The sequence below is a fragment of the Labrus mixtus genome, chromosome 24 (genome assembly GCF_963584025.1).
Source record: "Labrus mixtus chromosome 24, fLabMix1.1, whole genome shotgun sequence".
Classification (NCBI taxonomy): Eukaryota; Metazoa; Chordata; class Actinopteri; order Labriformes; family Labridae; genus Labrus; species Labrus mixtus.
Genome location: NC_083635.1, coordinates 1,709,712 through 1,732,153, shown reverse-complemented (window position 1 = coordinate 1,732,153; position 22,442 = coordinate 1,709,712). Strand labels below are relative to the sequence as shown.

At 38.8% G+C, this 22,442-nt stretch overlaps 3 protein-coding genes across 6 annotated transcripts in view; 2 read left to right on the top strand and 1 right to left on the bottom strand.

Moving 5' to 3' along the window:
* LOC132959301 (dipeptidyl peptidase 4-like) lies at positions 1-8,588 on the top strand. The gene is made up of 26 exons (XM_061032204.1): positions 1-208; positions 308-395; positions 839-934; positions 1,850-1,938; positions 2,060-2,134; positions 2,216-2,268; positions 2,455-2,527; positions 2,748-2,868; positions 4,000-4,154; positions 4,276-4,373; positions 4,498-4,627; positions 4,962-5,000; positions 5,094-5,192; positions 5,310-5,380; positions 5,633-5,686; positions 5,798-5,910; positions 6,063-6,110; positions 6,224-6,322; positions 6,441-6,510; positions 6,590-6,784; positions 7,002-7,056; positions 7,253-7,352; positions 7,434-7,492; positions 7,584-7,656; positions 8,226-8,299; positions 8,445-8,588. Exons 1-26 carry the CDS (start codon positions 206-208, stop codon positions 8,535-8,537), a joined length of 2,223 nt encoding a protein of 740 aa, XP_060888187.1. The 5' UTR covers positions 1-205; the 3' UTR covers positions 8,538-8,588.
* Positions 8,589-9,803: 1,215 nt separating this feature from the next.
* Positions 9,804-12,746, top strand: LOC132959291 (glucagon-1-like). The gene is made up of 6 exons (XM_061032187.1): positions 9,804-9,954; positions 10,046-10,157; positions 10,699-10,854; positions 11,524-11,640; positions 12,126-12,269; positions 12,350-12,746. Exons 2-6 carry the CDS (start codon positions 10,054-10,056, stop codon positions 12,372-12,374), a joined length of 546 nt encoding a protein of 181 aa, XP_060888170.1. The 5' UTR covers positions 9,804-9,954; positions 10,046-10,053; the 3' UTR covers positions 12,375-12,746.
* A 1,101-nt stretch (positions 12,747-13,847) lies between these two features.
* LOC132959289 (sodium-driven chloride bicarbonate exchanger-like) overlaps positions 13,848-22,442 on the bottom strand; it is a 40,215-nt gene continuing 31,620 nt past the window's right edge. For 3 of the 4 annotated variants that reach the window (XM_061032183.1, XM_061032182.1, XM_061032184.1), the window contains 11 exons: positions 20,777-20,882; positions 19,943-20,104; positions 18,961-19,074; positions 18,113-18,274; positions 17,758-18,009; positions 17,557-17,625; positions 17,300-17,473; positions 17,082-17,204; positions 16,896-16,960; positions 16,490-16,603; positions 13,848-15,696 (listed from right to left, as the gene is read on the bottom strand). In XM_061032183.1, the coding sequence (XP_060888166.1) occupies positions 15,624-15,696; positions 16,490-16,603; positions 16,896-16,960; positions 17,082-17,204; positions 17,300-17,473; positions 17,557-17,625; positions 17,758-18,009; positions 18,113-18,274; positions 18,961-19,074; positions 19,943-20,104; positions 20,777-20,882 (1,414 nt within the window). In that variant the 3' untranslated portion in view covers positions 13,848-15,623. Of the gene's footprint in view, positions 15,697-16,171; positions 16,210-16,489; positions 16,604-16,895; positions 16,961-17,081; positions 17,205-17,299; positions 17,474-17,556; positions 17,626-17,757; positions 18,010-18,112; positions 18,275-18,960; positions 19,075-19,942; positions 20,105-20,776; positions 20,883-22,442 lie in introns of all 4 variants that reach the window. The other variant, XM_061032185.1, reaches the window with a different exon arrangement.

Genomic DNA, 22,442 nt, shown 5'->3' with positions numbered 1-22,442 from the left:
AAAACACTGCAACAGCTGCAAACCTCACGAACTTTACTCCCGCTGCACATTTACTGTCCCACCTTTGAAACTTCCCTGGAGATAATATTTAACAGCACATGCGGAGTATCGCGCCTAACTTTAGTGTTCTCGGCGCGTTGGGATCGATGGAGTTGTGATTTGGGCGGATACTGGTGATTTTACGCTTCAGCTACACACAGAGACAATGGTTGGTGTTTGTTTGTTAATACTCACATATCGATGTTAAGTTGGGGTTTGCTCTTCATGTAGCTTGGTGTCTGTTTTATGTCCATTCATCTCTGAACAGGTTTCCATCGCCAAGGTGCTCCTCGGAGTCTTTGGGTTAACAGTCGTCGTGGTTTTGATAGCGGTACCCACAGCAATATTTTTAAAAGGTAAGATTCTGCCATTGATTGATGATTCACATATGGGCATGAGAGCATTATCCGTGGTTCGACGCACCGTTATCTGAAAGAAAGTTACGCACGCGTCATTACGCACGATCCGTTTGGACCACTTTTAAAAGACAACTTTTCAAATTTATGACCGGGTATGGAAAATTATTTTACTAAGTTTCGTTATTGTTACGTCACAGATGGCTAATTACAATTCCGTATTCTGCCACAACACTGCATGTCTTTAAATAGTTTCGCACTCACTCTGTAAACACCATGTCCATTCCCATAATTACCCCCTAAAACACTGACTTAAGCATTATTGCACTTGTTATTATCAGCCTTTACAGCACTTACCTTCGTTTATAATGATTATGATCAAGACATGTGTGCTATCACCAGTTTTATCTCTCTAACCTGTGACCTTGTAACATGTGTTTCAGAGGGAAAGGAGAACACGAATCAGAAATCTTTCACCCTGGAGGATGTCTTCAACAGCACACTGAAACCAAAATCATTCAGCATGACATGGATCTCAGGTGGGAGACAATTTGTCATCAGATATTTAATATCAAAAAAGGATTACAACAGGGTGTGCACAGGCTCCAAAAGATAAATGTTTCACTGAGAATGCTTCATAATCTACCCCCTCCTCCAAGTTTCTAATTCAAGTGTTTGCGTCTTCATGCATGTGTGAGAAGTCCATGAACTTAACTTTCATGTCTAATCAGTCATATTTACTGGTAAGAGTTCAAAAAACTAAAGTGATGCAAGACTTGTGATGACTTAGAACATGAAAGATATATCATATATTCCAGATCTGTGTGTCGACCAGCTCACATCTTTGGGACAGACTGAACAGGCAATTTTAAATGTGGTACAGACATTCATTTACCCTAGAGGATGAGTCCTTAAGACATCATGATCCCCTGACTTTCTTAGAGGCACGACCACTGTGAAATGTTTCCAAATATCTAAAACATCTACTTGATGGATTGGCACAAGATCTTGTGATATTTATGGTTACCAGGAGATAATACACTAATAATTTAATCGGCTCTCGACTTACTTAGTGCCATTATAAGGTGGATGTTGGTGATTTCAAGTGCATGTCTTCACAGTCTCCTGAGGATTAGTTTTGTGATGCTTTAAGCTACACTTTGTGGTCAAAGTTCAATTGGTTGTAAACCCTTAGTGATGTTCTTTTTTTATCGAACTAGGAATCAGAGGCAATCAGATTACAACATAAACTCTTAGTAAGAACTTCATATTAATGGTTAGCTGTAAGAATTAACCATACATCTTGCATTCATGCATGTAGTATGTTATCCTAAATTGAGCATTTGGTACATAGGCATGTGTGTAGAATCATGAGTGTTACTTTTAACATCAAATCTGTTGTCTGTGTTCAATGTTCACTGTTTAACTTCCATTTTTTGAATCTTCCTTCACAGATAGCGAGTTTCTCTTTAAGTCCCAGGGCACAGTCTATCTCCAAAATGCCACAGGAGGCGTCACAGAGTTCTTGAAGCAAGACTTGTTTGTAAGTCATTTCCTCGTGTATATATATCTATACGCGTGTGTCTTTTGTGTAAAAAACAAAAAGCATGTTATCAGCATGAAGTCTAGGTTCGCTCACAACAATGTTCCTGTTTCCTACTCAGAACAGAGTACGTGCTCATGATTACCAGCTTTCTGCTGACCACAGATATGTTGCATTCATGAGCAACTATACCAAGGTATGATACGCCTTTATTCATATGAAGATGAAGTATTTTTAAAGTGATTACATAATAACAGTTTTGTCTTTGTCCAATCAGCTGTGGAGGCATTCATTTACTGCTTCATATACACTTTATGACCGAGAAACAAGGTAAGTGACTTAACAATACATTTAACTGATTTATGTTAAACATACAACAAATATCTGGCTACCTATGGTCAGTGAAATTAATTAAGAATCGTTATTGAAAATAGTTCTTAATGTTCCTTTCAAATACTCGTGGGACTTAATTTGAAAATAGTTCTCTTCTGATGATGTTTTTTCCCTTCATTTCAGCACATTCCTCACAACCTCTGATATTCCTGATGAAGTCCAGTACTTCGCCTGGGCTCCAGAAGGAAACAAACTGGTAAGCTTGAACAGGCAAATTATTGGTTGTATGTACTTATAGCTTTGAGTGACAGTTGGGCTTTGAAGTGGGTGATGGATGGAGCCATCAAGCACAACCTTTTCCAAACACTTAAGCAACTAAAAATAAAAAAGGGCAGAAAATGGGTTTTTGAGTGTTCACAAATCCGAGAAGTTTGTCTTTTCTGACTGATGTGTTTGCATTTTGATTGTTTTCTCAGGCCTATGTTTGGAGAAATAATGTGTATATAAAGACCAGCCCGGGGTCTCCACCACAGCAGGTCACTTTCAATGGCAAGGAGAATCTGATTTTTAACGGGCATCCAGACTGGGTGTATGAGGGTAAGCTGAACATGATACAGATTAAATGTCATTTTTATGGTCCCATTTACACCTGGATGTAACTAGTAATCTGTATACAGAGCTGCCATTTTGATACGGATGTGTATCAAAATAAGTATGGATGTCCCCACAGGGAAAATAAAGTAGAGCCTTTTTTATCAAATCATCAGAATGCAAAAATGTACACCTGGTATAAGTAAAAGTTTTTTCTATATCTACACTGCATACACTGGGATTGGTGTGTCGTTCAACAAACGTGTCCCTTTGGTCAGGCTTGCTTTAGCAAACAAGAGATGGAGTTTCAGCTTGTTGGCCACTTACAGTGGGCGCTGAGATTTGATCACTATCACCCCTTTCCACCAAGTTGGTTCTAGGGCTGGTTGGGAGCCAGTGCCTAATCTGGAACCACTTTGTTGTGTATTGACAGTCAAAGAACTGGCCCTTAGCCAGAGAAAACAGTTAAGAGTAGCAACAACTCCTTGCTGGTCTATCATGACTCCTTGCTCCATGTAAAACTTTGTTTTGACCACATAAACAAGACTATCATACGGGACATAAGTGACAAAGGTTGTAGGTGAGGTATGCACTTGGGCTATAAGTCACATAACACACTATGATAACCAATCATATTGACAACAGAATAAGTAAATGTACACACATAAGCCATGTTAGCTAAACATATAGCATAACAGTTACTAATAATTAGCCATGTGACAGCCAGCAAGCTAATCGCTAAACTAATTGCTAACACTAATATCACTTCTACTTCTGAACATAAAACATCAACTAAATCATATACCTCCAGTACTTACAAGGTTCTCATGGACGCACACAATAAAGCACTCAACACAACTGGTGATTCAGGCAGAGCAGTTAACAAGGAACAGTTAACTCTCACACTCTAAACTACATGAGGTGAGTAGAGCTGCACATCGTCGAAGGGGCGGGGCTATGACAGAATCACCCAGAGAGCCTTTCGAACAAAGGTAGTTTTGATTACCTGCTATTTGATTCATACCTTAACAGCACGGTTGTTTCCACTTTGGTGGAAAAGAGGCATCTGTCAGTCAGATCAACCATGCCACCTTTTGAAGGAATTTTAACTCAGATTTAAAATTTCCCTCCCTACAGAGGAGATGTTCTCATCCAATCAAGGCCTCTGGTGGTCACCTGGAGGGAAGTACGTGGCCTATATTGAGTCCAATGACAGTGAGGTCCACACCATAGAGTACACCTGGTACGGGGAGAACCAGTACCCCACCACTGTTTCCATTCCATATCCAAAGGTATGACATCTTCCATGACTTGTTTGGCTCTGTGCTGTAATCCTTGGCCAGGGACCTGTGCACTCTTTGTTGGCATAATCTCTTTTATCTTTTGTATCGAAAACATTCTTGTCTTGTGCAGCCAGGTACTCCCAACCCTATCGTAAAACTCTTTGTTGTGGACACTGACAACACAACAGATATTTCTGAGGTTATTGTTCCAGCCTTATTCAGTTCAAGGTAATTACATTTCTGCTATAATGCTGCTTAACTTTGTATGAAGATTATCTCCTGTTATTGAATACATTCATCAGTAACAAACAAGAACATGGCTTAACTTACTCTATGTCTTTCTTACCCTCAGTGATCACTACTTAGCCACTGTCAATTGGGTGTCCGATGAACGTATAGCTGTCCAGTGGTTGAAGAGAGTCCAAAACCATCTCATCCTCCAGATCTACAACTTCAGTGTATCCAGTTGGGTACCTTTAGAGGTAAAACATGATGTATTTAACAACTTACATATCCCATCTCGTTGCTCATTATACCACTATCTATCTCTAAAATCAACTTGTCATGTTGTTCATTCAATCTGCTTGAACATTTTTATCTTTCAGCAAAAGCTTATCTTTAATGATATAAAATGTGTATAAAAATGTTTCATATGTAAGTGTAGCCTCATCATGTGGAAGTTAATACATTAAAGTTTCTTAGGGTTTCTTAGTTCAGCTCTGTGTTGCAAACATCTTTCTGTTTAGGATGATTCAGTGTCTTGTTGTGAAATGTCACCAAGTGAAGCTGTAAAAACAATTTCATATCCTTTTACAGCAACTGGAACTAAAAAGTACCAGCGGTTGGATTGGACGGGTAAGTTCAGCACATTGTAAAAGGATGTCAGGTGATCTTTGTATTTATTTCTATCAACCAATTCCAAAAAAAAAATCCTCTTGTTCTTCCTAGTTTTCCCCTCCAGAACCAGTTTTTGCTGCAGACAGGAACAGCTACTACCTCCTGATGAGCGACAAAAATGGATACAAGCACATCCATCATGTGAACAATGTAGGTAAAACTGTTTCTTTAAGTGAATCACCCAGTTTTGGGGAAATCTGCTCTATTTTTTGCAGTATATCCTCAATTTTCCTGTAACCACCCATACGTTTTGTCTCATTGCTGTAGGGAAAAATTACAGCAATCACCACGGGACAATGGGAAGTCGTCAGCATTCTGAAAGTAACGGCAGATAGTATGTAAGTTCTGTTACAGCTTTATTCATATGCATAAAAACCTTGCTTGTGCATAGCTTCTCTTAAGCAGAAAATGACACATCAATGATGTTCCCCACTGCATGACTGTGCAGGATGTTACAGCATATATTTTGTTTCTCAGGAAATATCATTGTTGTCGATAGATCTTGAGAGAAAAATGTTCTCTCCCATGAGCTGGATACTTTATTTATTGCAGCTGAAAGTCTCTCATCATGCATAACAATTATTCCACAGATATTATTCAAGTAATGAAGATGGCGGCAGACCAGGAGGAAGGAATGTTTACAAGTGAGGGTCTTTACTTTCAAGTTGAACTCATTCGGCTTCTCATTTTGAGACATCACTATTGATAGAAAAGCATTTGTTCTGACTAACAAAATATGTGTTTGTTTGTGTCAGGAAAAACTCAAAAGAGACCAAATGTCTGACTTGTGCGGTGCTTGATGGAGAGTGTCAGTATAACTCAGCATACTTCAGCCACGATGCCTCCTTCTACCGTATGAGCTGCAGTGGTCAGTTATACTTTGTTTTTGTGTCTTTCCCTCTCTTTTTTTCATTGAAACCTGTCTTTAAAGGCTGTTATATTATCAAATTTGTATACAGTGGAAAAAAAAACATAGAAGTGATAAATAAGATAATGTATGTGTACCTTTTTTTTGCAAAGGTCCTGGGATTCCTTTCCATTCTCTCTGGGATGCCACAAAAAACCAAGGTAATTGACAATATTGTTTAAAACAATAGAAGGTGGAGGCCGGGGGGGGGGGGGGGGGGGGGTATTATTCTAAAGAGCTTTCTGTATTTCTTTTCTTTTCTTTTCTTTTATAGAGATTTCGGTTTTGGAGGACAATACTAATTTTACTTCCCGAATACTTGAAATCCAAATGCCCACAATGCGCCGAGACTCCATCAAACTTGGTGGGAAAAGTAAGTGAATGTAACAATTACGAATTACTCCTCCTAACCACTCATGGACAGTATCAAAGCACCAACACTCAAGCACTGTAGTTCTCATCTTGATATCTTTCTGTTATATTTTTGACAGCTCTCTGGTACCAGATGTATTTGCCTCCAGGATTTGATGAATCCAAGAAGTACCCATTACTCATAGATGTGTAAGAGGATGCATAAAATGTATATAATATAAATTAAAGTGTTCGAGCACAGGTTGACACATTCTGTGAAATCTTCCAGATATGCTGGTCCCTGCAGTCAGAAAACAGACTTCGCCTACAGGGTGGGCTGGTCCACCTACCTGGCCAGTACTGAGAAAATCATCGTCGCCAGCTTTGACGGAAGAGGAAGCGGCTACCAAGGCGACGAGTTAATGCACGCTATCTACAAACGTCTGGGAACCTATGAGGTGGAAGATCAGATAACAGCAGCCAGGTAAGGAAAGGAGCAGTTCAGACAAGTCAATGCATCTGACGGTCAAAACAAACAGCCTCATCCTCTGATTCAAGCTCGATGAAACTGGATTTAACTTGTTTCTGGGGCTGAAACATCACAGACAGGAAAGTGTCACCAAATGATGGGCGATCATCACTTGGCCTTTTACCTGTTTACATCCTTTTAAATAACAGAATTCCCTTTCTTTGTATTTCAGGGAATTCATCAAAATGGGCTTCATTGACAAAGACAGAGTTGCTATTTGGGGCTGGGTAAGTTAACAAAGTGTCATCATGTAATCAAAAGTTATATCTTTTATGTTCTTCAAGCCATATCCAGTTTGCGTGAGGTAATTTACAGTTTCAATGGCCTTGAAAACAAGTTAATGTTTCACCTCACAGTCACAGCCCTGGTCTTTACTTAAGGTTTAGGGTTAGGATGAGCTACAGTAATGACATGTTTTCACAGTCTTATGGCGGATATGTGACATCAATGGCCTTGGGAGCTGGAAGTGGAGTTTTCAAATGTGGAATGGCAGTCGCGCCAGTCTCCAAATGGAAATACTACGGTATTTTAAAACACGATTTTCAATGTTCACAATCACCCCAGACCTAATAAACTCATGTTAACACATACATGTCTATTCCAGATTCGATCTACACAGAGCGTTACATGCTGGAGCCTTCACAGAATTCTTATTACTACGATGTAAGTGACATAAGCTCTCATGTCTTGCACCTGATGGTCATTATTAATCATTATGCAATTACCCGTATAACACATATATGTTTGTGTGCAGAACTCTACAGTAACAGAAAGGGCCAAACACTTCCACTCAGTGCAATATCTTCTGGTGCATGGAACAGCTGACGGTGAGTCATGCATGGCTTTATAAATAATGTTCATGTTTATTTTTGATTTTGTACATTTCCACTTTTTTCCCTTTAAAATGTGTGTCACTGCAATTCCCAATTTGGGTCACCAAACCTCCATTTTTTGTGCAAAACATCCTGATATATTAAATAACTATTCCCAACATCTTTAAATCTGGGCACTAAGATGTTTCATTAAAATGAGTCAGAGAAGAGGATTTGTGGGTCAACATAATATTATTGTCCTGTCTGATCCGAAATAATGATTGACCTGCGCTTTAACAGTGCTACTAGGCAGATTGAGCTACTTTCAGACAGAGGCAAGCTGTCCTCCCTCTGTTTCCATTCATCCACTAGCCAAGCCATCTATTTATGACAGTGGTGTCTAACAAAGCAAATATGTGTATTCCCCACAATGTTTAACCATTCATTTAGATTTAACAGATGTACTTGTCCAGTGAGTTTTTTTTTTTTTTAATGATTTTGCCGTCTTAGTGACCTTTATTCTATCCCCCTGAGTGCATTTGTTGCTGATAATTGATTTTACTTTCTGTTGATGTGTTTTGTAGACAACGTACATTTCCAGCAGGCAGCTGAGATCTCTGAGGCCTTAGTGGACGAGCAGGTTGACTTTGAGGCGATGGTGAGTAATCTGGAAAACACAAAGTGGACATTTTTTTAGGATTTGGAGAACAAGAAAAATCTGATTAGGTTTTTTTAAAAAAAAAGACATGTTGAATAATGTGGCTTTGAATTAGTAATAATTTGTTTTGACCTTTTTCTTACAGTGGTACACAGACAAGGATCACGGCCTCGGAGGCTCTGCCTACCAGCACGTCTACACCCACATGTCTCACTTCCTCCTGAGGTGCTTTGAATAAAGTCCACCAAGATCTATCTCCATGTAAATAAAGAGAAATGACTTGGGGGGGGGGGGGGGGATAATGAAATTGTAAATGCAGACTTGATTATTAGGGCTTTGATGACATCATCATACATATCTTCAGTTAAACACACATCAGTAAATTATAACTTAGGTTCTACTTGTGACACATTTAGCCGATGAACATGATTTATTTTATAACATATGTTTGTTTCATAAAATCAACTTGTTAAGCGGCCATTACTTGACCTGGTGAAGATAATCAGTGTATAACATGTGAAAGAATAAAATGATAACGATGCTACTCCTGCTTAGCCATGAAGAGTTTTTACTGTTTTGTCATAAATTATTCACAGAAACATAACAAAGTAATTGTATTTGTTTTACTAACTGTATGAGACTGTTGACTGTTTAATGAAATGATTGTTTTGTAAAATAAAATAAAAAATTAAAAGTGATAACTTTGTGTCGAGAAAATCATGTTGACCAATCTTTAGTTAACAAACATAACTTACACTTCTCATCGTTCCTTCAGAGTGAAATGATTCAACACTAAGTTTTGCACGTTAGCACATTTTCTAGTTTGCAAACAAAAATAAAGTACAACAGTCCAAATGTCACTTGTTTTTCAGATAGATATTTGTATAGACTTAACTGAAGTATTGGCCAGGTTAGTTTAAAAACCTAAAATCAGTATCAAATTCAGATGATTAAATCTAAATCATTAAAGGTTAAAGATGGTAATAAAAAGATAGAAGCTTTCACAGGATTCAGCATACCTTTATGAGAATCTTTGGACTAAACGACACGAACATAGGCGGATATATTTTTGTTTTTTGCAAAGAAATTCATATGTTGCATTGTATGTGTGAGTCATACAGTGGTACAGAGAGGTTTTTTTTAAAGAATATATATTTTTTCGTAATGGAAATAATTAACTGATGCAAAAAAAAATCCCCAGTCAATATTTCCCACCTTTTAAAAGTGATCGGAAAGAATCCTCAAACACTGACTCACCTCCAGATATGACAGTACATTCAGGCCAATCACTTCCCATCATGATGACACAGTAGCACATTAAAGCATCTTCCCTACTTTCTGTTTAACAGGATGAGTCGGGGTTGTTTGATCTTGACACCTAAGTACCAGCTGGCATCACGCATGAACAGCACCTTTCCTTTCTCAACTAATGTTCGGCCTGTTGATTCGGCCGATGTGACGCGGCCCGTGTCTAATGGGTTGAGAGTAACAGGTGGACCTGACAAAGTGTTAAAATTGGCCCACCTGAGCAGAGCCATCCTCCTCCCCCTGTAACAGTATATAAGATCAGAAAGTAAGTGAGGTGAGTTAGAGATAGACACCAGAAACAACCAGAGGAACTAAAAGCACCGTCCTGTGGAAAGAAGGAAGAATAAGTGAGTATTATATTGATAAAAAGGTGTATCCACTCTGTGAGTCTGTGAGCAAACGTTGTCTTGATGTTTGTGTGTGTGTACTGCTCTGCAGCCAAGGTCATGATCATGAAAAGCATCCACTCCATGGCTGGTATCCTCCTGGTCCTCTGCTTTGTCAAGAGCAGCTGGCAGGTTCCTCTGCAGGAGGCTGAAGACAGCTCAAGGTACAGAAATTAAATCTAAACTAATTTGATTGTTTCTTTGTATAATGTAACTGCAGTAACTGCTTCTTTCACTTTTGGAAAGAAAGAGAAAAAGTTCAAAAGAAGCCAATTTTTCGGCTGCCTATCTGCACAGATGTTGAGCCAAAATGTGCAAAAAGATTGGACGAATCTTCCTAAAAAGTGCAACTCTCAAACTGATATCTAGTTTAGATTTATAGCCAATAAAGGGATAAGGGGTGTACGTTTTTGAAGAAAAAGGAAGGATTTTTATTTATTTTTTTATCATAGAGGGATTATGTCACTTGACAGCTTAAATTGAAACATTTTAAATTTTAGTTTATTTAAATATCAAAACTTAAATGAGACCTAGAAATTGTTTTGGCCACTAAACTTTTAAAACAGAAGATGATAAACTACATTTATCATCATTTATTTTTTCTCTGAGAAATGATGAAGCTGTGAATGTGGACTTGAATTATTCAACATTTTCCAACTTAAACTGGATGTGATTATCAAACAGTTTTCTTTTTACCTGCTGTAGTTTTGAGGCAGACAACACATTAGGTGAAGAGCCGAGGGAGCTGTCGAACATGAAGAGGCACTCAGAGGGAACTTTCTCAAACGACTACAGCAAATATCTGGAGGACAGGAAGGCGCAGGACTTTGTTCGATGGCTGATGAGCAACAAGAGGAGCGGGTCAGTGTGGAATCTATTTAAATTACAAGAATTAGATTTTAAAAAGCTTTGACTTGTTCTGCACTGTTTCTTGAACAATGACACACTCCTTATGTGTAAGTACCATTACAATAATATAAAATAAAATTACATGTACAAGTCTTGCATTTAAGCCTATTTAAATTCTGCAGTATTTTCAGCTAAATGTACTCTGTATGAAGTTGGAAGTAATCACAGTAAAAAGTCCCCTTTTCACTAGAGCGACTGTAAGCCGCTTTATTACGTAATTTCGTCCGGTTTAAACCAGTTTGGTAGTCTAGTCTGGGGGTTCTCAACCTAAGGGTTGGGGTCCTCAAAAGGGTCCTAACTCTTACGCTGGTTCATTGGAGAAGAAAGGGGGAAAAACCCTGCTACAAAAATGTTGACTTTTATGTTTGACTTTATGTGAAATATTGTAAAATCTGCACAAATACATTTGGCTTCTGGAAACGATCAGATTTTTTTTAAAAATCTGTAGGTGTTTTAGGGCATTTTATAATGCATGTAATAATAGAAGATTATCAGATTTCAAGTAAATCTCAATTTCCAAAGAAACCATTAATTTTTTCTGCTTCAGACACAAAAGAAAGCTTTTTTATGTTCTATAAAATAAAACATTTTCAATTCTCTTCTCTGTCTATCTGTTTTCAGTGCTGCAGAAAAGCGACACGCAGATGGGACCTTCACCAGCGACGTCAGCTCCTACCTCAAGGACCAGGCAATCAAAGACTTTGTTGCCAGTCTCAAGTCTGGACAAGTCCGAAGAGTGTAGGCTGTCCCTCCTATTTTCTCCTCCTCCTCCTCCTTCTACAGCACCAAAACCCCAACCAGCCTTCCTGCATACTTGCCTTTAAATGATTCCACCATGACCTGAGAGAGACTGAGCTAATCAACTGCTTCTCCTGCCCCCTGTTTTTGCTTTCTTTGCTTTGTTTTCTTGATGTTCCTTGTGGTTGTGCCAAAATAAATCACCTGAACTTTTTACGCTGTGTTGATTGATATTCTACATGACTGATGATTATTAACTTAGATGATTATTTCTGACTCAAAAAATGCAAGCAACAAAGTACCAATCATGGAATGATCACAGTAGCACCATTTCTTCACCAATCAGAGGAATAAAAAAACGATGATTTTCTGAAAAGTGCTGCATCCAAGGTAAATATTGAAGGTCAATTTGCAGGTCTATACCTTGTGGGATTACGAACACTGAGTGGTTAGTGTTTACATTGTGTGCATGTGTACATACTTAGATCTGAAACAGAAGGGCGGGGTGAAGTGCTCAGCAGGAGGCACGTTGATGGAAGCTTCACCAGCGATGTGAACAAGGTGCTGGACTCCATGGCGGCCAAGGAATATTTACTCTGGGTCATGACCTCCAAGCCTTCAGGGGAGAGGTAACAACACGTCACATGGCTGATATGATAAACTGCAGACAAATGTAGCTTTGCATGATTGTACTTTCTTTGTTTTGCAGTAAGAAAAGACAAGAGGATCAGTGAGACCCTGCTCATCGACTCCCTCTGAGTGCTGCACACGAAGCCATATTCAGGAGGAATAGAAAGCCATTCTTACTTTACATGTTGACAAGGCAACAAAATATTTAAATTTGTAAGACTTTTTTACTCAGTTTGTGATGCAAATCTAGAAAAAAAATGACAACTCTTCCATTGTTTGTATGGTGCACCACAGAGAAGAAATGAATTTGAGGGCATATTTTTCTACAAAATTAAGTTATTTTCTATATTTTTGAGGTGAAAACAAGAACACAAAAAGTGAAATCTCAGGTAGGCCTATAGAAAACACATGTAGTATGGTCGGTTTTCAGTGAAATTTATTTATCTGCTCTGCAAAAATAAAGTTTTTCCATTGTGTGCTTATAGTATTATTCTGAGGCAATGACATTTGGGCATTGAATATTAGCACTGCTGCGATTTGCTCGCAGACACAAGGCCACAGGCACTATCAGAGCTGTGCTGCTTTTCAGTATATTAGCAGCACCTCAATTGCTACGTCTCTTTGTACTAGAGTTCTACAGATAGCATAGAGTAAAAAGTAAACAACACATTATTTTTGTTAATACTTCATTTGGCTCTACTAACGCAACTTCACTAGAAACTGACTGTTGCCAAGAAACCCACATTCTTTCATGTTCTCTTGCTGCTTGTTTAGCTGTAGCAGCTTGATCAAACTAGAGAGATATCACATCAATAGAAGGTATTCAGAACATATGGGGTGATACACAGAGTCGGGTTGCTGTTGTTCACTTTATCAGCTCTCATGGAATGCCGCTTGTCCAGACAGATGAAGTTGGGACTGTTTTCATCTCTGGATGAATCCAGATTCGGTGCTCTAGGGAGTATTTGGGTCAGCAGGATGGTGTTTGGTCAAAATAAATTAGACAAAGTGTGGCTCAAGTTACCAACAAGTGCCTCAAAATTGTACTTAGCACATTACTTCGGGATATTTAACTTACTTTTCTTCATATCATGGAATCCAATCTCAGACTCAGAAACAGGGAAAGCAACAACACATTTCAAAAAATGCTCGCAGAAAGTACATCTTTAGAAATTCCTCCTACTGTTTCTGAATCATGCAGTCATTTTAAACAGGCATGCTGGTCTCTCTGGGAGCAGCAACAGCAGGCTCATGGGTCAAAGATACGGGCACCTTCTGTATCTTGAGGATGTGGACGCTATGAGGAGCTTCAGCCCGAGAGTGCAGGGGCTCCCATGAGGACAAAGATGTGGAGCTCCTGAGGTCAGAGGTGGAGGCAAGGAGGTCAGTAACCATCACCTATAGGAAAGCTCTGGGGAACAGAGGAGGGTATGATATTGACGAAATATAGTAGCATTTTCCGATGTCAGAAAACAGTTCAAATGTCCTTCAGTTTGCTGCTACCTACCTGACCTTCGACCTCTCTGTGGACAAGAGTAAGTATGAGAGTTGATCAATAAAGCACCACACCACTGCAGCAGAGTTTAACATTTTTATTTATGCTCTCATTCACTCTCTCACGCTCTCATTCTCATGAAACAAATCACAATAGAACAACAGATCAGACATGTTGGATTTCTATACAGGTGACTTAAATTATTCAACAGAAAGTGTACAGCTATAACTACCAAGTTTAAGGCAGAATTCCACACAGAAGTGGTCAAAATATGTGATATTGATATAATTTTGACTCTTTATTAGTTTCTCTAAAACTAAGAACCATCAATAAGACAATGGGAAAATAACATCTACAACAAAAAACCTGCCTTCAACACTGACTTCATGTTAGTAATATATTAGTAACATTTTAGATGAATAAAATATACTATTTATTATACATCATTAAGACTCTTTACCGTTTATTACATGTTGCCCTTCCCAGAAAAAGGGTATTATTGCATCTTTAGAAGAATCCATGGTCCTGCAGCGAGACAGCCAAGTCTGTTTCACCGTCATGCAGGTGTTTTTTAAAAAACAATTAGCTTCCGATGCTAACACGTTTAGGGTCATTTGGATAGGAGATCATTTGTCCATGGATGACACTTACTGACAAGATGACGAAGAGTATGAAGGTGGAAAACAGAGGTGTCTGTACAGTTGTCCTAATGTTCAGCAATTTGCAAATTGGATGATTTCGTAAAAAGCCACTACTGAAAGTTTTTGAACTATGCTGCCATGCAAGCTTAAAATGTATTTTTCAAATAAGCTGCCAACAAATATCAAGTTTTAGGAAATTTGCTGATCCATGTTCTTGAAAGGAAAGCAAGAAGACCGATATCTGTTTCATGCCTCTATGCTAAATTTGAACGCTAGCTAGACAAAAAATATGAAAACAAAAAAATGTTTTGTGTGTGTACAGAACAGCAAGCTGTAATTAGTCTAATTATCTTTTGGTTGATTCTGTAACATTTCCACAAAGCTAAGCTTCCACTTCAACTGTTCAACTTCACATTTAGTGTACAGACATGAAAGTGGTATCAATCTTCTCATTTTACTTAACAATATCAAATGTGTTTTTTTTCCTCCAGAATTTCAAACTATTCCTTCAACTCATTTGGAAAATACATAACTGAAGGAGAGACATTTATCGGTAAAACAGCAGAAGAAAGGACTCTGGAATGATATGAGTTGTCACTGTCACAAAAAACATTTAGATATACTGAATATATAAAACGTATATTTAATACTTTCTAAAAATTACTAGATTCGCTAAAGAGCCAACTTTTAAAGATACCAGTGAAATAGATCAGAATTGGCAATTATCTACTACTTAGGTTTCTATTGTGATGTGCATCAGGTCAATATTGGCATTAAAACAAACCCCACACATTTGTGGTTTACTGTGGCAGGTTTTTAAAAGGACAACTGGCAATAGTTGTTGTTGAAAAAATATAAAAACATACAAAATACAAATAAAGTAGATTCAAAAAATTTTCAGATTTCTATGCAATTGGCCCGTTGACACAGCAGTTACTGGAAGTGTCATACAATTCTTGCCTCCCCTAAATGCTGGTATCACCAAACTTTCATAAACATAGAAAAAGAACACAAGAGTGTCTTGGTTCTTATGTTAATACTGTTTCTAACAAATTTGTCTTTGTTTTACACAACTTGCACACAGACTTACATGACAAAAAACACAGTGTAGCACAGTACAAAGGTGGCTGAGTGTGGCACGGTATCGTGTTTTTTTTGTTTGTTTTTTTTGTTTGAACAACTGATTGACAGCACAGTGGCACCGCCAGTACGTGTCATCACAAACTTGTCTCCCTGTCCAAGCTCTTGTCATGCCTCCGGCGCTTGTGTCGCTTTTCGCCGCCACTCGAACTGCACACACAAAACAAAATTTAAACCAAGAAAATTTATGACGACAGAAAAAGCAAAGTATTGTTGCATATTGTTAAATGACTGAAGTTTAAAAGATTCAAGATGCAGTGCCAGCATGCAAATATGTCTAAAAAAGCTACATAGCATTAAACGCCTGACACTTCAATATCTTGTGACATTGAAATATGCGACAAGGCAACTTGTGATTGAGATATAGTGCTATATATATATTTACAGAACAACTTTTACGACATTTACATTACAACATAAAATAGGTCTTTGAACTAACATGCACACCCCAGCCATGCTGTTTTTTCACTTCACCAGTTTCCATGTTTGACTGATTTATCTCTCGATCTACTACGTCAATTTGTAGCATAGACCAACACCGTTTTCCTCATGCAGCATTCAACAGACAGCAGCAGTAAACACATTACAAGACTCTTCATGCTTACAGGGACTGGGAATAACTCACCTTTGGGATTTCAGCTTCTGAGAGGTTAGGTAGGGGAGCTTTAGGAGTGGGATGGAATGAGAGAGGCAGGCAGGAGACACTATGTTAGTCTACTCTGTGGGAAATCTGCAGGGGCAGGGCTGCTCTTAGATTAAACCCCTTTTGTAAAAACATACTAGCTCCTCAGTTTCCTGGGAAAACACAAAGTAAATGTTCCATAACTTCTTCATAACAAACACCTGCCACTGCTCACGTTAACACCAAAAGAGACAATTTCCCCCTTGACATTGATGAATTGAGATCTTGATATATGATAATAAAGTGAATGAGTTGGCTAACCTTTTAGCGCTTGGTTCCTTCTTTGTGCTCTCCGTAGGGTTGACACTCTTCCACACATTCCCGAAGGATCCTTTGGACATCTCATCAGTGATGTTCACGGTGGCTGGGTCGCCCCTTTAAAAATAAAAAACACACACAGAAGTAAAATAAAAAGCATGAACATGTTTTTATCAAATGAAACATTTCATCAAAGTTTTACTACCGACAGACATCTAACATCAGGGACTAATCTTTTTAAATACATGTTTATATGTAGAATCAAATACTGCTTTGTTAGCTGTTCAGTCTTTGAAAACAATTGAGAAAAATTAAGTTTTAAGATATTTTGTCCTTAAATAAATAAATCATGAAGAAAGCATTCTCTGATCTGAATTGTTTTGTTCAAAAGAAACATTTTTGGACTTACTTTAAGTTGACCTCTAGCGGTACTTGTACTATGCCTTCTTCTTCTGCGATAATACTGTGCTCATCCTGCAGAAAGGGTCAAAAGAGAAAAGCCTTGGATGGATACAAGCTTTGTGCTGCAGAAGTTCAAATTTAAAGTATTCAAAGTTTTTTTTTTGGTTGTATTAACTAGAGTCCATTAATGCACCTCTTGCTCTGCATCCTCCAGTTTCTTCTTCTTCCACTCGGGCATCAGGTCGTCTAGCCAGCTCAGCTCCCTCTTAGTGAACATGAAGTCTAGCAGCTTCCGAATGAACACCAAAGCCAAGACCTGAGACAGAAAAAAACAGACATCAACCAATCACACGTACTAAAACACACACATACACACACACATACATGCATACACACATACAGTCTGGTTACCATCATGGGGAAGACGATGGCGGCTTTAGAGGTCTTGATGACCCAGAGGAGGATCAAGCAGCTGAGCTGGACGATGGTGAAGAGATGCACCTTCCTCAGCGGGACGTGACGAAGGTAGATGAAGTCTGGCTGATGTTTGGCCGGCATGCAGTACAGCCTGAGACGGTCAAAGAACTGCAAAAAGACCAACATTAAAGCTTTGTTTCTCTACTATAAGTTCTTCTTTTTAAACACTAGCAGGTGTGATTTGAGCTCACCTGAATGCCTCTGAGAGATGAAGCCCCCATGTAAAGAAAGACCCCATACAGCACAGGCATGGGGATAAACTGGAGACAGACGGATCAAAAATCGGGTTCAGGACCAGAACTTTCTTACTTTGTCATTTTCTGTCGTTATGTTACCAGGAATAAGATATATAACTACAAGACGACACTGTGTGAATGTTTGTGTATGCTGACCTTTAGCATAGAGGTCATGAAGACAGAGCAGCCCATCAGAGTGAAGATCATGAGGCCAGTGAAGCGCTGCTCTCGAATGCCCAGGAACTTTGGCTGCTCACCGGGAGCCGAGCACTCCGACTCCAGCTTCAGGCTGTTCACATGGGAGATGGAAAGCACGGTGGCCGCCACAAACCACGGCAGACCCATCACAGAGCACACGCCCAGCATCACCCCCACCACAAACAGGTCCAGGTGGTAGCCACAGCCTTTCTGCAGGAGCAAGACAACATCATTAGTAAATGAATTAAACTGGTCTTTTATTGTCTTAACAACAACAACTGCTTTTTTATGTAATTTTAGAGGTCATAATGACCTTCAGTTTGTGCTCCTTCCTGTTGATAATGACGGCTGTGATCTGCTGGTCCATGAAGATGAGGATTGTGCAGAGCAGAGCAGGGATGCAAGTGATGATTGTGGTCCACCACGGGTTCGGTCCAACCGGGTTTATAAGCCAGCCACGATCGTCCCGTGTTGGCTGAGCGAGGAGAGAAAAAAACGTAGAATTAAGAAAAAGAGTGTTTGGGAAAACATAGCTGAGACAGATAATGTTTTGGATTTTCTATCAACTACTTCTAAAACTTTGATAGCTTACTGATCAGATTAGCTAATTAATTTAGTGTAAAATAGGATTTAAAAATGCACCAGCCTAGAAATGTTTGCTGAAAATTCCTATCTGGGAAGTATCAACACACATTCCTATTCTAAACTTTCCTGTTGATCCCTGTAGTGTTCGTTTTAGACGCCTCAAATAGAGCCTTTATCTCCTTTCCTTTTTTAAACCTGATTACTGTCAACTGATAGGTGCTGAATAGCCGTGCATTTTCTAATATCACCATCTATCTACGGGTATATGTAAGATGAGTATAAAACATAAAACTCTTCTGTCACGTCGGCTAAACTTTTATTATCTGATTTTCCAGATTATTCCGTTTTCATTAAGTTTATTAAAGGATCAATACACATTCACTGATTTGAGCACCTAAGTGCATTCATTAAATGTGCCAGACTTATCCAAACAGGCTTGTTTCCATCAACAGCTTCTGGCGGGTTGATACTTCAAGAAATGTAGTCAATTATAATATATATAGCACAGCACAATCAGGTTTAATGGTGATAAAATCGATGAGTGGCTTTATGATGGAGGCTTTCATGTGCACTTACTTTGAACTTGCTCGGGACCTGTAATTTAGGAGAGGGGATACCGAGAGCATAATCCACAAAGACCATAGTGAGGATGGTGATGAAGACGGCGAAGTCACTGATGATGGCCCGCACCTGCAGGAGACAAAGACATGCACTCACTTAATGGCCACTTTTAAAGAAGCTCAAACAAAAACAAACCGCAGGCTAAATCAAACAAACGAGGACACCGAATTTTATACTACAGATTTTTATGTGAATTAGTTAAAGTGTCTCTTCCATAAGTTTTCTTGGTTAGTTATTAATGTGACATTACATTTAACTTTTTATGCATTAGATTCAATGTAATATGTTTAATTTCTCCTATTTGTGTCCTTTCCTTAAAGGCATGTTTTAACCCTAAATAGGAGTATCAGATATAGCTGCGCTCTGACTGGACGAGTCCTGTTGTTGATATATTTATGTTCTGAGATATTTATTTGATGATTCCAGACAGAGATCTCTGTCCAATAAACATGTTACTTTGTTAAATTAAAATTACTAAAATCTTTCAGTTAAACATGCAGATATTTTTTGAACCACATCAAGACGACAGTGTAGCGTTGATCACCTCAAGGTGGCGCTGTTACTCTGTAGAGAAGTGTGCCAGCCTCACCCCACACATTATGCTCATGAGTGTCATGTCAATGATTCGTCTTAGAAATAGTACAAATAGAACAGTGACAAAGACTGCAGGATGCCTGCTGTGTCTTAAAATCACCAGTAGATGGCAGTGTAGTCTTACACGACTAGCGAGAGGCAATGACATGAAAACCACTTTCAGTATAATTTCAGTCCCTTGGTAAAAGGAGAAGTAAATGGAGGAGTGTAAAATTAATGAAGCAGATTTAATTTTGGATACCACACACTTGAGGACAGGACCTTGAAAATGTGCATACTTCAAAAAGAAGAACTGCAGCGAGTTTTGTGATGAATTTGGGCCGGACAACAGTTTAATTTGTACCTTGGTTGGAAAGTAGCGGCTTGTCTTGAACTCCTTGAGGAAGGCCGACATGAAGACGGTGGAGAAGAAGAGGACCACACACCAGAAAAGAACGTCAGGGATGTAGGGGCCATGGGGGCCACAGGCGCTGCCTTCAAACTCACCATGAAACATCTCGCACTCCTACTGGCACCAGAGGACACGGTGATGATGATGATGATGGGGTAATAGGCAAAGATAGATGCCGGTGATTAATTAGAAAAAACTGAACACCAACCATCATTTTAAAGTATTTTAAGCTTTAAATGATGCATGTAGTACACAATTCATCAATTTGCATACAATCCCAAAGGCCTCCCGTGATCCTGCCTCACATACCTATTGCTGCCATGAGTCTACAAATAAAGCACATGGAGGAGTGACACAACGTGCCAAATACAGGCAGAGCTTATTTTTGTCTGACAGTGAGAGAATCAACTCTTCTCACTGCATCTCCAGGCTCATTCTGCACGACTAAATCCTGTGAAATCCAGCCCACACATTCTTAATCCCTGCCTAGACTTATGACGCCTCTCGATAAAGCAAAGTGAGCTAAGTGAGACACAACACAGTGCCAGAGGTTGTTGGAAATATCCCCAATAATCTAAGGTGTTTTGTTTGTGCGCTAGATAAGCAACTGAGAGCATTGTGATGGCAGGAAATCAGAATCAACATTTGACTCCGATTTCTTTAACTGTTTACACATACAGACCTTTCTTGGGTTATAATCTATCTAAGGGGTAACTCTCTCTCTGTTCTACTTATTTACAGATTTTTATTTACTGTTATTTACTCTAAATGTCAAGGGATCCTTACCTTGACCTCCAGCATCGTCCAGTTGACCTGAGAGGCTGTGATGTTTCTCTCCTCCCAGTACCTTAATGTCTCATTGCTGGGGTTACTGGGCTCCACACATGCACACCTAAGGAGGATATTAGAGTATGATCATTTTGTTAAATAATAACAATGAAACTAGATGGATACACCAAAGGAGAAGTGAAATCAAATAATCCCTAAAAAAGAAGATGATGAAACCAAAAAATGTTACTTTTAACATTTCGGAGCACTTAAATATTTAACTTTCTAAGAATAAAAAGAAAGAGGACGCCCACTGAGGAATATATGTATCCAAATATGGGCACTAAAGTACATATACATATATATTACACAACCTATACTACTGTATGGATGAATAGACAGAAACATGATGCTATTGATGATGCTAACAGCCATTCAAACCATGACAGGCAATATAGAGTCACAGATAAATCTAATATTTACTGTTTTACAGTATTGCATTCAACCAAAAAAATCCACACAGGTACTGGAAGAACACTAAAAACCCAGAAGTCTTTTACTGTTGTGAAAAGAAACAGACAGCAGGACTTTTGCTATGCCATAAAACAACCAATAGATGGAAGCATATGCTTAAATGACACAGACAGAGGAAAAAGCTAAAGCATTTAAACAAATGTCATACCCAACAACCTCCACCAAAAGAAGCTAGAACAACCTGTGCTGTAAGAAGCCTAGGAAAGGAAAGGTCAACATCCATCCTGTTTTTAACTTGTTGTTTTGAGTGTGCGTGATAACAACTGAAGCCTAAGCAGGTATCATTTTTCATCACTCAGATGTTCTCTCACTGTAAAGGACAGAAGGAGGATACATATCATGCTTCTACAAAAGGTGCACATTGACCTTATATAGGCCTGATTGATCCCAGGGTAGAGCTTCAGTCAACACCAACATCTCAGAGTCACTTTAAGAAACTATTCAGTCATAAAATAGCAGCAATTCTCTTTTGTAGTCCAAGAATAACTTGATAGTGCATACATGTAATATTTCTAAACTTCAACGAGGCAATGACATCAACAACTGCATTTCATGGAGAAAGCAACTGTCTGTCCAAAATACGACATCCTGAAAGGCTTAATGAATACGAACCACAGGACCAAATTCATAAACATATTTAATTAAACACTCAGAACCAGCTGTCAGTTTTTGTCTATTTTTGGACGGCTCATTAGGTGCAATCGCTCATTTCTGACACGCAGCATTCTGCTTATCTGTTGGGTAAGTCATCTTCTTAACCTCTCACTTTCATTGGACATTACTTGGGGACATGTTTTAAGATCAAATTCAGAAGATTCACAGTTTGAGGTTCTAAAATTAGAATATTTTGCTGGTTTCTTAGTGTTCATGGATATGAAATGGATCACATTAAGGATCTCAGACAGTTAGTGGGACACAAAATAAGCAAGTTTTAATTGTTAATATGCCTTTTTGCAATTATTTTTTTAATTTTTCTGACAACTTTATCATGATATGATGGACAGATCACTAAATTGGACACCAATGGCCAAGATGTTGTTGTATGGAGGCTATAGTCCTCCAAGCAGGCAGCCGGGTTCAATTCTGACCTGCAGCTCCTGCTTATGCATGTCAGTCCCCACTCTCGCTCCTCCACTTCCTACTCTATCCA